Raw genomic sequence first — 18734 nt, 5'->3', positions numbered from 1 at the left:
TACTAATAGAAAAACTCTATTCCTTGCTTTGTATGGTTCTAATACATGCCATTTAAGCCATGTAGATATTTATCATTTTGGAAGTGCATTTAGCCCTACCTAAGGTGGATTTGTGTTGGGGAGAAACAGGGGGGAACGCTAGCTCTGGTGGTACCAAAGGGAGAGTTGCTTCAAACAAAGAAAGGGAATATTAAATCATTATTACAGCTTTAATCCGAAATTAAGATTTTGTTTTTTTGGGAGAGAAGAACCTAAGCTCTATAGCAGTCTAAGTTCTTCCTGCCTTCAGCCACAGAGAGAGAGAACTAACAGATTATTCAGGAGCAGCAGCTTGAGGGAGTGACAGAGAAGTTCTCATAGATCCATCTCTGCCTCCAATGATGCAAGCACGATAAAGATCCAGTGCTAAGGACCTTTCTTATCTGAAGACAATGCCCCAAATAAATTTACCTTAGTATGAGAGCTACCTTTTACACTGAAGTCCAGATGAGGAATACACTACTCCAAGACACCAATTTAAATATAGTAAATAAAAACTTGTTTTATTAGAACCAAATTTATTTGCATCCCACTGAAACCTGCTGATCTCTGTTATACAGATTATTTAATCACGAAACCAAAATTATAGAAAGTTTTACTTTATGTTAAAGAAATCCTTCCACATCACTCTTCCTGGTGTCTGATTTTTGGATCTTGTTTCACATGTGTGTCTCAGCTGCTACTTTTAGGAGAATCTCCAGAAGATAATCTCCTTTTAAAAATAAAATAAGGATTACACAGGGTCCGCTAAACAAATGCTGAGGTTATCAACAGCAAATAGAAAAGATTGAGCCACCTAACAATTTTACTCAGTAGTTGAGAAGCCATTTGAACCCATAAAATGATAACCATTTTACTTCCTAGATTAGGATTAGCCCATGATGCCTTTTTAAAAAACATAGTTGCCAATATTTATATGGAATAATAAAAATATTTATAAGGAATATCAAAAACTACACAAACTAAGTTGGGGGATGTTATCTGCTTTCAAGAAGTATGTTACCAAATAATTAAGATCAGAGCCAGAACTCTTGCTTGACTGTTAGTTTGCCAACTGCACAAGCAATCTCAGCACTACTGCCAAATCAACAAAGATGTAGTCCATTCTCAGGCTACATTGTTTGGAGGGGAAAGGAAACTAAGTTCATCACCTAGTGGTATGGGGTGATGTGGAATGGAAGAGGTTAGAGATTAAAACTAGAAATAATCCAAGTCCAAAACGACAAGAAGGCTGAACACACCACAGTCCTTGACCAACCTTTTTTATCCTTTGCTCAATTTTACAGTATTTGACTCAGAGAGGAAGGGAATCATGTTCTAATGTCCCAAGATTCCAGAGGCCACTTGAACCTATATGACACATTGTAATGCCCACGCGAATTTGTAACAATTAATAAGAAAAGAACACTTTTATTACATACTTTTCAATTACACTGTTAATGCCATCAGAATATATCACATGGTAAGATGCAAAAAAAAATTATTTATCAGCACCTAATTTCTGTAAACTCCGTAAGCTATAATCAGTGTAGTGTTAGCCACAGCAGCTTAAAGAGTATTAGAGGTTTAAGTCTCAGATGCAATGTTTGAAATCTGTACATTTCTTCTAGGTGTCTATTCCTTAAAGAAAGCTACTACTAGGACTTAGGACTTTTCAGCTTGGAAAAGAGACGACTAAGGGGCGATATGATCGAGGTCTATAAAACCATAACTGGTGTGAAGAAAGGAAATAAGGAAGCGTTATTTACTCCTTCTGATAACACAAGGACTAGGGGTCACCAAATGAAATTAATAGGTATCAGGTTTAAAACAAACAAAAGGAAGTATTTTTTCACATAACACACAGTCAATCTGTGGAACTCCTTGCCAGAGGATGTTGTGAAGGCCAAGACTATAATAGGGTTCAAAAAAGAACTAGATAAATTCATGGAGGATAGGTCCATCAATGGCTATTAGTCAGGATGGGCAGGGATGGTATCCCTAGTCTCTGTTTGCCAGAAGCTGAGAATAGACAACAGGGGATGGATCACTTGATGAATACCTGTTCTGTTCATTCCCTCTGGGGAACCTGGCATTGGCCACTGCTGGAAGACAGGATGCTGGGCTAGATGGACCTTTGGTCTGACCCAGTATGGACATTCTTATGTTGGTGATCCTGCTTACTGCCTTTATTATTACTTTTCAGACCTCTTATTAAGCACTTTAAAAAAAACTTAATATGGTAACTTGGAGGGTTCACAAGATGACCAAAGGTAGGACAATTAATGTTAAGGCTGACATAAGTCTATCCTTAATTCAGACATTACACACACACAGTGCAATAGCTAAAGACATAGCATTAGCTGTCCTTTAATGCTGAAGCTGTTCTAACAGCCTGTAAAATCAAACCTAGCAAATCACGTACAAAAATGTAATTCTTTCATGGAAGCTTGAGCCACCTGAAATAAAGATTATGTTTGTCCAACAGTTTGGAATGTCTCCAACACAGCTGTTCCGATCTTTTGTAAAATAGCTTCTTTACCCTGATAGAGTTGTTCCAGTCTACTGTTTCACTTCATATTTAGGATGTACACAGTAGTACAAAAATGCATATTAAGTAGTTATTAAATTTAACAGTGAATTTTAAAAACATTTTCTTATAAAAACAGTGACTCCCAGCCAGAGATTATGGCAAAAGTATATTCTCCCACAAGTGAGAAGAATGATATATGATGACAACCTAAACTGCAATGGATGTCAATGTACAGCTACAATATTTACACTATTCATTAGAAGTAGCAGCCCCTTAAAAATCCTGATATTACTAACTTGACCTCCCCCAGCATGAAACAACTTCCAAAGTAATGCACTTTTGATCATACACAAGTTAGAAGTTTCAGTGGAAAATGTTCAGTTTTGTGAATGTTTTTCTGTTTACTGTTATGTGTTGTCTAACTCAATAGTAGCAAATTCAGAAATATTTGGCTCACAACAAAAAAATCAGTTGACTAGAATGAAGTTTTATAGATACAGATCTGCCTTTAGTTAGTCAGTTTGTTTGTTTTTCCCCTTCAAACTACTAAGGTCCCATGATCTACCAGCACATGATCTACCAGCAGAGATTTCTACCCTGGTATTAATTCCAAGCCCATGTTAGATTTGAAAGGTGTTAGCTAACATGTCTACATTAGGTTGTTAACAAGGCAGTGTGCTGTAAACATGTTAAACTGGTCAAGTTAAAGGTTTTAACTTGATCAGTTCAACACGTGTTTTATCTATACTAGACTGTTAACATGTGGTAGCTAGCACGTTAGCTAACCTCTTCCAAACCCGAGTTTAAAGGCCCTAATGTCTTCATTAGGATTCCTTGCTAGTGTAAAAGTCCACACCACAGGATCCTACTGTAGGACTGAAGTATAAATTCTTCTGGTGAATATTAGAGATATTTGCAAGTTATACACTACATAGGAAAAATCCTTCATTGATGCTTAGAAAGGTAGGCAAGCATGAACAGATATGGGAAGTCTTACTGAGATCTGCTTCTTTTTGCAGGGACCATGACTTGCCTTAGGGGAAAAGATTTACCAATAAAATTCCCCACAAAGAACAGTGAGACTAGACATTTAACAGCATAAGTGAGGGGGCCTCAAATTGACATAAAACAAACAAACCAACCAGTTTTAAACCATGCTTCGGACAAGATTTATCTCCTAGAAAGGAAACAGACAACTAGAAGTGCAGCTGTGGCTATTATGCAGGCAGAAGAGTGCACCCACTTCCCCATTGCCCTCACAACAGCCTGGCCATGGATGGGGCTTTGATTGTCTACATGTTTAGAAGCAATGACAGCTATTTTTTCCTCCCTTTTTCAACACAGGTGTATGTCCTTATTTAAGCATGCTGTTGGCAAGCTTCACTTCACATATAGAGCACATGATAAGATACTGGGTGATGTTAAAGAATGGTTTTAATTTAGAACGACTAAGTGAAAAAACATTTTTAAAAGCTAAGATTTGTTACTTTAAATGAGCCAAACATACATTTTTCTGCTAAAAATTAATTTTTCCATCCTCTTGTATTTAGAGCTGCACATAATTACTTCGGTATGCATCACCTGTAACTATCACCCATTCTTTTTCACTACTGCTTTCACTGATTTCTTTCTGGCTGCCTGTGATTGTTAAAATACTATTATCTATAAATAAAACATTAACCACATAAACTTCTATCCTTTACATACATATTTACACTGCTTGTCACAAGCCACTTGCATTTAAACTTCAATTGCCTCACTCAGGGGTCTACAAAATTGGGTATAATAGCTAGTTTGACTCACAGTAAAGCAAAAGACTTACAGCCTCTACTAAACGATGTACTTTAGAACTGTATAGATGAGGTCTTACCTACACCTTCGGCACTCAGTTGTCTGCAGAACAATTAACTAAAGCACAAGCAATTGAGCACATCCACACTAGCCATCTCAAAGTGCTGTAAAAGCTTGTCCTTGTATCCAAAGTAGAGTTGCCTTACCCTGATTCCGGAGAGGTAGCTGTCATCTTTGACAACTGAAGATCTGACAGCTGCCTCAGCCAACAAGCCTCCCTTCTCTGTCCCCATGCCACATCCCCCACTTTCCCCCTCCCCAGAAACATTCCCCCAAGCCATGTTTCTCCCCACCTCCATTACCATTACCAGAAATGCCCTTCTCCAACTCCATAGTTTCTCAGCCTCTCCCATCTTACCTCCCCGCTTCCTCACCATGCTCCCCGACTCCAGTAATTCCCTCAGCTTCAGCTCGGCAGGTTCTCAGCCAAGCCACTAAAATTTCTCTCACTCAGGAAATTTGACAGCTAAGGGAGATGACAAAGATGACAGCTCTCAGTGTTGGCAGTGCACCAACTGTGCTAGTGTGTCGCATCCACAATGGCATTCTAACTGACGGAACCGCAATCAATCGAGATTTTACCCCAACACAATACTGGGGTAAACTGCAATGATTGTTGTTACCATGACAATCAACTGAACCACTTTTTTAAGTAGACACATCATGGGATAGGGTAGAAATAGCATGAAATCCTCTAGAGGTAGACAAGGCTTAAATTAGTGCTTGTAAATCAACTCTGCAGTCAAGTGTACACTTTTTGAATAATGGATGACATTTTAATTAAGGACACTTTTACTAAGTGTTCCCTGTGCTTATAAAATTTTAGGCTGATTCAAAACTTAATATTGTATTCCAGTACATACGTGTGTAAAGGTTTTATTACACTCGCACAAACATGTACGTGTACAAATAGTAGTTACCTTTGGGAAACAATGGCTGATTTATGGAAAAGGAGTTTAACAATTGAATTATTTGGTACTGAGGAACACAGAAGAGTGAACCTGACAATACTGTCGCATCAGCTCACAATGACTTTTTTTCTTTTTTCTCTTTTTTTAAGCACAAAATCTGAAAGGGATGTTAAACTAAATCGTAATGTGCGCTGTATATGCCGTACTATATTCTAAAAAGCTCACAAACAAAATCCAAAGTTCACCAGATAGCTTTCATAAGAACAGCCACACTGGGTCAGACCAAAAGTCCAGCTAGCCCAGTATCCTATCTTCCAGAAGTAGCCAAAAACCAGGTACCCGAGAGGAAATGAACAGGACAAGTAATCATCAAGTAATCCATCCCCTTTCGCCCAATTCCCAGCTTCTGGCAAACGGGCTAGACACACCATCCCTGTCCATCCTGGCTAATAGCCATTGATGGACCTATCCTCCACGAACTGATCTAGTTCTTTTTTTAAACCCTGTTATAGTCTTGGCCTTCACAACATCCTCTAGCAAAGAGTTCCATAGGTTGACTGTGCGTTGTGTGAAGAAATATTTCATTTTGTTTGTTTTAAACCTGCTACCTATTAATTTCATTTGGTGACCCCTAGTTCTTGTGTTACCAGAAGGAGTAAATAACACTTTCCTATTTACTTTCTCCACACCAGTCATGATTTTATAGACCTCTATCATATCCCCCCTTAGTCCTCTCTTTTCTGTTGCTAATCCTTAAGCAAATACTTCCTCTCACGTCTTCAACATTAGAGAAAGGTAGTGAGGAAATCATAAAAAATAAAGTTGAAAAAACTGACTGCGTCTAGTTTCCTACTGGTCTGCAGCTTCAGAAAAATGTGAAGCTATCATAGTTTTAAAAAGTTAAGCTACTTTATTTTCACAGATTTGCAAAGAAAAAGTTATTTTCCCCCTCTACTTTTGAATATGCAAATAGTCTTGTTTTGGGTGGAATTTATTAAAATTTAAGATCCAGGAGACCAGGGGTTCTCAAACTGTGGGTCAGGACCCCGAACTGGTCACAAAGCCGTTTTAATGGGTTCACCAGGGCTGGCTTAGACTTACTGGGGCCTAGAGCTAAAACCAAAGCCTGAGCCTCACCGCCTGGGACCAAAGACTAAGCCCTGGCCAGCAGGGCTCAAATTACAGGCCCCCTGTCTGGGGTTAAAGCCTTTGGGCTTTGCCCCCGACCCCCGCTAGGGATGGTGAGGCTCGGGCTTTAACTTTGCCACACCCGTCACGGGGCAGCAGGGCTTGGTTGGGTTCAGGCTTCAGTCCCCCCTCCTGGGGTCATGCAGTAATTATTGTTGTCAGAAGGGGGTCACGGTGTAATGAAGTTTAAGAACCCCTGCAGTAGAGCAAAGGAACTAACTTAGGGTATGTCTAGACTGCAGAGACTATACCAGCTTACACCAACAAAAGGAGTTTTTCTGTCAGTGTAGGAATATCATTTCCCTGAACAAAGTTAGTTACAGCAATGGAAGCCCTCTTCCAGTGACACAGCCATGTCTACAATGGGGGTTTTGTCAGCATAGCTACATCAGTCAGAGGTGTGAAAAATCCACAAGGACATAAGCACCTTCCATTGGTCTAGGCTGCGTCTACACTACAGAGTTATGCCAGGATAGCTATAGGAATGCAGCTATACCAGTACAGTCTGTGTAGTATAGACATATCTGTAAGCTCAAAAATTACAGCTATGTCTACACTATAGCTTATGTTGACAGAACTTATGTAACTCAGGGAATGAACAACACTTTCCCCCCTCTCCCCTCAAGTGATAATTTACACAGACAATCACCAGTGTGGACAGCACTACATCGGCAGGAAAGCTTCTCCTGCAGACATAGCTTCTGCCGCTCGTGGAGGTGTTTTTATTATTCCGATGGGAGAGCTCTCTTCCATCGGCATAGAGTGTCTTCACCAGACACGATGCAGCTGCGTCACTGCAGCACTGTACATATAGATAGGACCTAGAATTTACAAAAAAAGTCAAATCTAAACATTGCACGCAAATACACACTACATATTAATGACAGCTTTCAAAGTAGCAGCCATGTTAGTCTGTATTCGCAAAAAGAAAAGGAGTACTTGTGGCACCTTACAGACTAACAAATTTATTTGAGCATAAGCTTTCGTGAGCTAGCTGTAAGTCTCTAAGGTGCCACAAGTACTCCTTTTATTTTACATATTAATGGTTGCAAAGAGTACAGAAAAAAAAAGTCCATGGAATTTCTACCTTGATTAGTAAAATCTTTCCCTGCCAGTATTTTCTCCCCCATCTCACCTCAAGTATTACATTGTTTTTGTTGGTATTTTTTATAACAAACTTTGCAGTATCTATTTGCTCCATAGTTGCTACCAGTAATTCCTATAGCCCAGCTGTACTTTAAAGCATGATTTCATGTTTTAACATTTGTGACACTCTAGGTTTTGGTTTGGTAGGTTTGTTGTTTTGGTAGACTACATTTATATCAAAACCAAGAAAGACCACTTTAAAAAAGTTAAAGTGTCATCCATTTTGTTTAAATGGCAGCTATAAAGAACATCCATGTAACACTATTATAGTGGCCTAATTACTGCAAACCCCCAAATTAGATTATTATAATTCAGTAACTAAAATTCCCATGTTTATTCAACATTATAGTTCATAATTTAAATGTACACGTGTCACGAAATCCAGCATTATTAGGTTCCCACAACTACTTTAACGACATCACCTAGAATGCTACTAATGCATATGTTGGTAACTTGTGTCTAGTATATGCAATACTGACGTTACCACAGCTAAGAATAATATAGTTTTGGATTTTCTGACATCACTGCCTTTAATTTCTCAACTTTATTACTTTGGTGCATGTGCAATAGCTACTTTATTTAGAAAACTAAATTTCACAACACTTGAATGCACAATGTGCACTGAATGTTCTCATACATATACAGAGTCACACACTGAAACAAGCACTGTTTATTTCAACTAAGCTCATGCAGTGGGTCTCCATCATAATCTTTACATCTCTAATTTGCGAATAATTAAAGTTACTTCAGTACTCCCTATACTAAGTACTGTACAGGGAACACAATGGTTATCAGATGATTGACAATATTGGAATAGGTTCTAATGGCAACCATGTAATCTGAAATTTGGCTTGTCTGAAGATAGATCTACTCCACAGGTAAACTAATAAAAGTATTTTAATCTTCCTATATAAAAACAAACTGAAGAATTTGGATCATGCAAAGTGTTTGTACAATGTCCCACATACTCCATACCAACCCAGAAAAGGGGTTCATTCCTCTCCCCACGACAAGTAGAAATAATCAGGAAAAAAACAACCTTTGTCACTCTCTTTACAAAAGGGGCTTGCCAGCTGACACCTCTCTATTGTAATCTTTTGAGTAGTGAAACATCAAATACATACACCACCTGGATAACAAAACCACAACCATAAAAACTGGGAGCAATGTCTTGTCCAACCCAAACCAAAAAGTTAACAGGCAAGCTACTTTTCAATATCTTACACTAGGCCAGATAAGCAGAACTTCAAAAGCAGTCCTGGAAATTCAAAACAGATGCAACTATATTTCCATACAGGAGCCTGCAAAAACACACAAACACACACACCATTCTGCGTAGCCTCGCAAACATTCAAGATTTCCCCGGAAAAAAAGTTAACATATATGTAAAGCTAATTTTGACTCTCAGCACCTTCGGAAATGGTTTCTAAATATTCCAATTTTAAAAGTCTTTTTATTTAAGATACTCATTTTAACAACAAAAATTCAGCCTAAGAAACAATTCTATACTATGTATGTTGCCTTTCATGGAAAACAACTCAAAACATTACCTCATATTTCATGTCCTAGACTCATAGGTAAGTTTTTAAAAATCCTACCCAAGTGGATTAAGGCTAAATGAGTCCCAGATACAACAATCACAACCCAGCCCAGAATCAGACATGTCAACTTCCTCCCATTCCGCATCCCAGTCCCTGGCTCCAGAGCACATTAATTCTTACCCTCTTCTCTCCCCCAGTTCCATGGTTCTCCCAAGAAATTAGGCAACTAGCATACCCCACAACATAGCGTCGTGGCACCACACAAATGCTTGTTACTCTGCTTCACTCTTACCACCCTGCCTTGGTCTGTTGCTAAATGCTGCATGTGTTTTGTTTCTTCTAAAAGTGGACAATTTAAGTGACTCAAATTCTGCTTTTTGTGTATTCTCTCCTAAAACTCCTAAGTAAAAACAAATTAAGAGCTAAAAACAATGCATTAGTCGGGGGATGGAGTCACATCTGAAATATAAATATCTTGTGAAAACCTAATTTTGATTCCCAATCCAGTTACAAGCTGTTCAGCTACAACATTTGCAGAGCTGAGCTGAAAGAACAAATATTGGATTCTATCATGTGCTGTATTGCCAACATGCATTTACATATGGATACAAACAATATCAAGACTTGCAAATGGTCTAATAGAACAAAATGGCCTATAAAGTTAGTCATGAAACAATGACCTGAGCATAACTTACTGCAAACTGATTTGCCTGAAAAGAGTCTCACCCACCTTTGAGAGAAAAAAAATATATTGTCCATATTCCTTGTTTTTTATGCCATCTTGCAAGGCAACAATTCAGACTTTATTACTTAGTATGTCACCCAGCTTCCAGATAATTTCTTCATAGCTAGTAACTGGATATAATAAGAAACTATGCCAATGCTGAAAGAACATTTTTCCTGTACAATACCTCATGACAAAAAAATATTTAGAGATGTCATTTACATACATTTGATTTAATTCAGCAACGCCTGGGAAAGATTATATCTATGTTAAAATAGGTTCTCTCTTTTCACAAATATTGGGAAGTGAAATTTTGACACATAAGGAGCATCTCAATATACCCAACATAAAATTTCAAGAATAAGATCATGCTACCATGATGTATATATTTACAGCCAACAAAACTCTGAAAATCACAACCCTGAATTATTTAAATATAGCACTCCTTTCAGCAATACCAGCATACCCATATAAGGATGTATACCCATTTATTCTTAAAGTGTGGTAGTCAGAGTTAGGTACGATATATGCACTGCTCTGTCACGTTGTCATTGTCAGCACTGCATCTTTTGCCTCAGGCTCTGTCATGGTTTCCTCTAAGCACCAGTGATATGAAACTGACATAATATCTTAGTTAAGAAATGATGATTAGCTCCATTATATGTCCCAGGCAACAAAAGAATTTATTACAGCATGATACAAGTACAGGAATACTTCATAGATAAATCTCTAATGTAATTTTCAAGTTTGAAATGGTCCCACCCAATGTCTTCAATCCATTCAAGATAGCCTGCTACTACTAAAGAGTTTTTGCCTAAATGAACAATTAGTGGTCACATTTCAAACCTACACATTAGATTAAAGTATAAGTCAGGAAAGTGTACTACAACATCAACGCCAACCTCAGTATCTCATATTTCTGGGTGTTCTGAACAGATCTTCACACAACAAGACAAACTATGGAAGCAGTAACTGTGATAACATGCTTTTCTATCAGAAATGTGTAGATCCAATTTTCAGATTATGGCATTGCTCTAGACAAACCAGATAAATTTGTTGAATGAACTGGCATTTATAGATAGCTAGAAGAGAGAATTATCAGCAATGCTGAATGTAATACCCATTTTTCTGCAGTTGAGTTTTCCAGGTGTAAACAAGCACTTGGTCAGGAACATTTTTTAATTCTACACACGCACTCATGCACTTTTTTCCATTTTATTTATGCACTCCTAACCAGAGTTCTAGAGTCCATCATGAGGAAAGAGAGGTTTACTGGGCAAAACGGATATTTTACGGCACATTTTGAATAGGGGATCTTTCTTCAGAAAAAAGAAGAAAATTAAGTTATATACTTTACTTGGCAAAGACCAACTCCAGACCATTAGTCATATTAGTACTTTTTTTCCAATAGTCTCATTGGAATTGTCTCAGGTTTGCTCAACTAGCATGTTTTGTTTTGTTACAACAATTTCGGCAGTGGCCTTCTCTATGGATAATATGTTATCAGTACTTCCACAGCCTCCTACTGATACCTGGCTATATCTAGGTGAGCTAGCATTTCCTGTTTGCAGTTCAAGTATTACTCAGCCTCATTAGCATTTAAAACTCCAAGGAAAAACTTTAAGATGGGGGGGGGGATATGCCAATATTGGAAAAATCATTCTAGATTATTGCAAAGCTGCAGATGAAGTAATTGAAAAAGTGAGTAACTGCCTTCCCAGATGTCAGTCAACACAAGAATATTTTTCTGATTGTTAGAATCACTTCCTGATTCATTTGCTGCATGGATAACACAGTGTTTGCTAGCAGGAAAAAAAACACCATCACCACAAATGTCTCTCCTGGTTCTCACAGGTGAGCTTTGTGTCATTGGAAAATTACCTTCACACAAAATGGCTCCACAAAAAGTAATGTCTGCAAACATAGCAAAACTCCTCTTGAAAGCTGTTTAATGAAAGCTTTTGAATCACTCGACTATATGCTGAGTTTCCATACTTTACTAAACTAGCTCTAGGCTTTTATAGCTTGGATTTGCATTAACACCCAATGCAAAACAGCATCCTGGTTCCCATCAGCATCTGGACACAAAAGGAGAGTTTATCCTATACTTGTTTATAGGATTCTGAACTTGCAGCCTCAATTGTTTGTTCTACTATACTATCCAACATATTTTTTCCTAAACAAAATCATATGTACTGTACTCTTGCTCAGCACACAAAACGCTTTCACAAAAATATTAAAAGGTTATCAGTTGATTTTAGAAACATCTTCATGGCTGGAGCATTTAATATCAATGATGTACCTCACTTTGAAACACAAATTTCAGGCCCATATTTTATCCACTTAAAACAATATCAATTACGTATAATCATGTTTTCAGGAGTTACTTAGTATTTGCTTTAACCATTTCAGATCTAAGTACAGGCCAGTGACCAACTGCATCTCCTGACTGTCCTTATCTTTAATACAGTTTCAAGCTAGTCTCATCTTTATATGAGCAACCAGACCACTTGGTAAGCCATAAGGGAGAGGGTTAAGCTTTACAATTTTGTTTTTCAACTTGAAGCAAATGAACACTTTAAAACTCATTTCACTTTGAGACTTCAAAATTGGACTGGTCTTCAGTTTTATAGCTTATTTGTATACACATAATTTGTATAGAAATATATGTTGACATCCTAGCGCCGGCAGTTCAGATGCACCAGTGAGAGGACATTATGTTATGCAATGAGCTGGAAGCCATATACATCCTCTTCCATGAGCTACACAAGAATACAAAGTCATAGTTGCCACTATTCAAAGCTATGTACTTAAAATGTGAATGCTAGTAAATTAACCTACCAAGTTTTTAAGCTTTTCAGAGTTTGCACATTTTCTGTGCATTACATTTACACCACTTTAAGTTTGGACTTCCCTCCAACAGCAGTCCCTTACCATCACCTTTTAAGAAACTAAATGGATTTCTCCCACACACCTTAGGAAATGGACCCCAAGTAAGGATGCTGTATTCTTATGGATAGGACATTGGACTGGAGATTTAAGGAGACCTCAGTTTAGTTCCCAACTCCACCACTGGCCTGCTCAGTCACTTTAGGCCAATCTCTTCAAAGCCCCATGCCTCAGTTTCCCCATCTGTAAAATGGGGATAATGACACTGACCTCCTTCCTTTGAAAAGTGCTTTGGGATCTACAGATGAAAAGCACTATTTAAGATCTAGGTATTAACATTAGTGGCTGTAGTAAGCACCTTCTAAAACACTATTCTCCCTCCCACACACAAACCCCTGCTCCCCACATATGCAAGCAAACTGTCAAAATCACTTAAGGTTTCATAACAGATCTTCTCCAGCACTGGTTGGTTCCTCACCCTTTTGGGAGGGGTGCTCCAGATACTATTGGAGCTATAAGCATATATAGTGTCTCCTGACCACCATCAAGTGTTCCCAATCCCTTTGTGTCTTCACCTCCTATTGTGGGAGCACGCTGGCAGCAAAACCAGATCCAACTCCCACAAACAGCACAAGTAGTTACTCATTTGCTCTCCTAAGGGGCTCCCTAGCAGCATCTACCCCTCATCATTGGCCCAGGGTGTAGTGGGGTGCTCTGCAGTGGCTGCTTCAGCTTCTCTACATCCATCCTGAGGAAGCTTTACAGGCACTAGCGTTTTCTCTTCTTCTCTGATACCAAGCCCCTGAGCCACAGCCCCTTTCTTTGTAGGGGAATCCCACCAGCTGGCAGCAGGTCTCCCTAGCAACACAGAAGCACTCCTGTGGAGGACAGCTCCTTGTGCATGTGCACATTCTAAGGATGTACAGGAGTCTTGCAAAAACATATTTAGGATTGAAATAAGGAATACACACAGCTTTCACTAAGGATAAAGATTTATAAGACAGAATTTTTAACATATTTAAGTTTGAGCTGACACTGATCCTTTAAAGACAAGGACATCTACAAACTGCTCTGTTTTAAGCAAGTTAAGTTGTAGTCCTTGGACTGTTGGCAAGTTGACAACACAGACCTTAGTTAAATAAATTTTAGATGTCCCTAGCTAAGGCACTTTTAAATGGTTCACTGCTTTAACAACTTTTTTTCACTTTCACCAACCTTTCGTAAGTACCAGTCTTTGGTTAAGTTACTGCAGGTACCTGTTTATTCTTTGCTAAAATGTACCGGACCCTGAACTGTAAAGTGATTTACTTATGGCTATTCAGTCTGTTGGAGAGTCCTTACGGCTAAACCAGCTAAATTAAGCTTATTTCAGAATCTACCTGTAGTTGAGGGAGATGACATTTGTCAAGGACACTCAAATTATGCTGCAGTGGTGCCCACATAAACAAGGATATAATCTGTGTATACGAACAACAGTAGCAGAACAAGTCTGAATGAGATAGTATGGAAAACACTGAAGCATGATGCTTTGACAACTCATGAGTGGTGAAGTACAACAGCACACTGACTGCACCAAAACATCAGCATACCAGCCAAATAAACTAAAACCTTTGGATGTAAACAAAACCTAACAGGCACTGTTAATTACAAACATTAATTCAATTGTCAAAACAAAATCTTTACCAGCCAGCTAACAGGAAATTCAATACCTTTACAAAACTGTCCATTGCTGATAACTTATTTCACTGGCTACATTCAGCACCAAGATAAATCAAGTCCCAGTTGACTAACTATTCAGTAATAAATTTGAATGGTAAATCGCAGGATTACTTCTACAAATCTCATCTACATGCATAAGTAATACCAATTTCCTTCAAAATCATATGCATTACTTTTTTCATCAATTAATTAGTGCCATGATGTGTTTAGGAAGAGAGAGATTCATTATATAAAATTAGTTTAGGTTTCATTACAGCTCTCAGGTCACACAGGTACCAAACTTACATTTTTCATATCTAAATAAACTTAGGTGATTTCATATAAACAAACTTAAATTATAAATGCATTCTTATATTTTAAAACACAATTTGCTTACATGCTAAATCTTAAATTCTGGATGCATTTCACCTGGAAGAGACAATAACATCAAATGCCAAAAGCAGAGCAAGGACCATTGAATTATCTCAAAAAGAAAAGGAGTACTCTTGGCACCTTAGAGACTAACACATTTATTTGAGCATAAGCTTTTGTGAGCTACAGCTCTCTTCATCATATTTAGTATGTGCAAAACAGAAACTAATTTTGCAAATACATAATTTAAACATAACTAACTGCTCAGTGCATAGGAATATACTAAATTCTATGCTGGATAATCCTGTGCACCACACTATGGTGATCTTAACCTTTTTAATTAAAAATTCCACAGTTTATCTTGAAGTAAATACGGAGATCACAATTCTGCAACTGAAGCCACACTGGGAGACCCTTCCATCTGCCTGGATCCAATTGGAGGATCAGGGCTAAATTAATACCAGTGAAACATTTGGCCATCATTCTACTGTAGTCACAGCCAACTGCTATTTCAACAACATTTTCCTTTTTCTTGCTGTCACTTAATGCTGACATACTTTTTTATTCTGCACCTTTTTATTTAAAAAAAAGAAATATTTACAAAGTACTAACAACAAAAGGGAGTCTCTTTTTGCAGTTTGCAAACAGAACAGACAAAACAGACACCTAAGGAAATGCATACAATAGCAAAATGTTTGCACCAAATGATCTTACATAGTAGCCAAAATTAACACAGCCTACAGTAAACTATATTCCAAAATATAGAGATAGATATATCTCAAGTAATAAAAATCAGGGACAGGTGGAAATAATATTTGGATATATCTTTACAGTGGGCTTCTTTCTAGTTTTTATCATCTTAAACTTAAATCACGTTACACTGAATAGTGGCAAAAGCACCTTTCCTAGGGATACAGCATGCGTCATCTTTTGACTTTGAAAAATTAGTATTTCATTAATTTACAGTTTGGAGATCTAGAAATTCAAAGTTTCCTCTTAAAGAGTAAAAATGCAGGTTATAATATTAACTCAGCCCCTAAAGGCTTATCTAGTTTAAGCCACATGTTTTGTCTTCTTAAAAAGATGATTCTGTAATGAATACATTTGTCTGGATAGTTCAATCACCTATCTTTTAAAAAGAATAAAGTCTTGTTTTTCAAAGACTTCTACTGTAAAACACTCTGGAGCTGCAGTACGTACCAGCATACAAAGACAATCACAGCTTTAAAGGATACAGTACTTTTATTTAAGTAAAATGAAATTATAGGAAAGCTGCTAAGGCAGATGTCCCTTAAATGACACCAAGAAGTTATGTTAAACAAATGCAGTAAGAAGTTTCATGGGGTCATGCCACAATTATGATATGCTTGTGACTTCATATTTGTGATACAGGAAGTGTGCTGCAATATGCCTGCTCTATCAAAAACCAAAACCCAGACATACTTCGTGTTTCTAACATCTTCCAGTCAGTGGTAAATTTGTTGATTTAAAATCAACATCATATAAAAATGAAAAATAAACACTGGTTTTCTTTCCATGACCCTGGAAAGAAGGGCTAAAGGGAATTAAATAGGCTAAAGTTTGAGTGGCCACAAATTCTATTTTAAGAGATTACGTTCCAAAAATAAAATCTACTGAAATAAGTGGCTGGGGGGAAGACAGGACATTCAGAGGTAAACTAGAAATACCCATTTATGATGAAAGTGCAAAGTACAGGGATCACTGTCTTAGGTGGTCTGTAACGTGTTACCGTAAAGCAAATGTAGCCTGCTCAACTAAAATCTTGGCAGGTGTCTAAAGAAAGTATTAATTTTCACATTTCCCATTTGAAACTCTTAAGTCTAAAAGTATATTCCATTACTCAATTGTTATCTAAAATTAATATTTTATTTTAAAGCTATGCAGTTCACCTCTAAGGAAAACAAATGCCATTTCATTCTTAAGATATGTATAAATATGTTGCCTTTGTCTCAAAATAATGGTGTCATCCAAAAACTGACTTGCCTTACAGCATGGCCTAAGGGTATGAGGTTGTTGCCCCACAAAAACAAGTGAAACCAACTTTCTACAATAGATATGAATCACTAAAAGCAATTTGTAAGTAAGTAGCTTTCTTGTATTCAGGCCCAAATGACAAAAATGAGTTATGATTTGGCAAACAATGAAAAGGAAAAATTAGCTGAGTTTATTTTCTGTACTCACCAGACAACACCAAAGGCTCCATATCCAATAGGTCTGTCCGGCTCAATATCCAGTTGCTGTTGTGGATGATGTGAGTGCTGATGGTGGTGCGCTTTAACTGCAGCAGCTGCTGCAGCCTGTACCTGAGCAGGGGCCGCTGCAGCTGGTCCAGGGGCCTGACCCGGTGCCGGTGATGGGAAATATGGCTGTTGCTGCCCTGGGTTTAACATTGCCGCAGCTGCGGCCGCAGCTGCCGCGGCCGCAGCTGCTGAAGAGGCATGCTGCTGTACGGGATGTACTGCAGCCGCAGAGCCTGGATGCAAGTGATGTTGAGGGTGGTGGTGGTGATGGAGGTGAGGAGGGGGGAGGTGAGGAAGGTGGTGATGATGGTGGTGGTGGTGACCTGCTGCAGCTGCAGACGTACCGCCATTGTAAGCCGCCATCATTTTTGCGTTGGCTGTTGTGCCACAAAGAGACATTCAAAAAAATGCCCTTTGACTGGATAACAACTGGGTCAAGCTGTCATTTGGCCATAAAAAATGAAATTTGCTACACTTTAAAAGAAGTCAGGTTTCATCATACCCGGCCCACCTTTAAAAGCATTGAGCTCAACTAGCTTCACATCTCCATCAAGCCAAACAATCTGACGAACCTTTTCACGTACACGTGAGCCTGTGCGCCCCAAACCCCCCTTTCCCCCCCCAAGAGTTCTGCCGTGGTTGGCTACTAAAACTCCATCCTTAGGTTGTTGGGGCTTTTTGCGCCAGTCTTTCGAAATAAAATGATCACTCCCCCTCCCCCCCAGAAAAAGGATTTGAAGTCACCCCCCTGGAATAGTTTGAGAGTACTGACAAGCCTACCCCTTCCATTCCCACATCGTCTACGTCAAAACCTTCCAAGAGATTCCCCCAGGCCGTCTACATCACTCCCCTCTTTTATACCCCCACCCCCTGAAATAGACTAAAAACTTGGGAGGCTCGCAACTTTCCCTGCAAAGACAGAGAAGCGCGCTGTGCACACGCACAGAGCAGCCAGAGAAGGGATGAGAATCAGAAGGGGGAGGAAAAAACGGAGATAAAATAAATGGGGGGGGGATCAAGATGTGAGACAGGAGGAGGGATGAGAGAAGGGAGAGGGAAAGTGACAAATGAAGGAGTGGGGAAGGGAATGAGAGGAGAATAAAGGGGGGGAAGAGAAAACGAGGGGGGGAGGAGGGAGAGAGGCGGCAGGAGCCCCAGCCCCCTCTGTGGCTGCCTCCCCGGGGCCTTGACAGCCTGACCCAGTGCGGGGGGGGGGGCAGTGGGTGGGGGGGGAGCCCGGAGGCTGCAGCCCCCCCCTCAGGCAGGGAGGGGAAGGAGCAGGAGCCGGGATGGGGGGAGGGGAGAGGGTCTCCCGCAGAGTGTGTGCGGGAAGGAGGGGGGGGTCCTCAGGCCCCCGCCGCAAGGCGCCGCTCCGCCCCCCGGCAGCTGCCTCCTCCTCCTCCTCAGCCGCCCGACCCGCCGCCGCCGCCGCCGCTCCTGCCGCCGAGACTCACCTCCTCACGGAGCCCCTGAGCGGAGCGCACAGCGAGCGAGCGGCGGGCACGCGCACCCGGCCTCCCCTCCCCACCCCACCACCCATGCGGGGCGCGTGCCCGACACCCGCCCGCAGCCAATCGGACCCGGCCCACCAGGCTCCGCGAG

The 18734-nt window shown here is 39.6% G+C and overlaps 1 protein-coding gene across 2 annotated transcripts in view; it reads right to left on the bottom strand.

Moving 5' to 3' along the window:
- The window catches only part of NLK (nemo like kinase), a 110587-nt gene extending 92262 nt beyond the window's left edge, over positions 1–18325 (bottom strand). The window contains exon 1 of one of the 2 annotated variants that reach the window (XM_084651087.1): positions 17074–18325. In XM_084651087.1, coding sequence (XP_084507213.1) covers positions 17074–17531 — 458 coding nt within the window. In that variant the 5' untranslated portion in view covers positions 17532–18325. The remainder of the gene's footprint in view (positions 1–17073) is intronic. The other variant, XM_084651086.1, reaches the window with a different exon arrangement.
- Positions 18326–18734: the final 409 nt, after the last annotated feature.

The sequence above is a fragment of the Lepidochelys olivacea genome (assembly GCF_965140295.1).
Source record: "Lepidochelys olivacea isolate rLepOli2 genome assembly, chromosome: 17".
Taxonomy (NCBI): Eukaryota; Metazoa; Chordata; order Testudines; family Cheloniidae; genus Lepidochelys; species Lepidochelys olivacea.
This window is presented reverse-complemented; position numbering and strand designations above follow the sequence as displayed.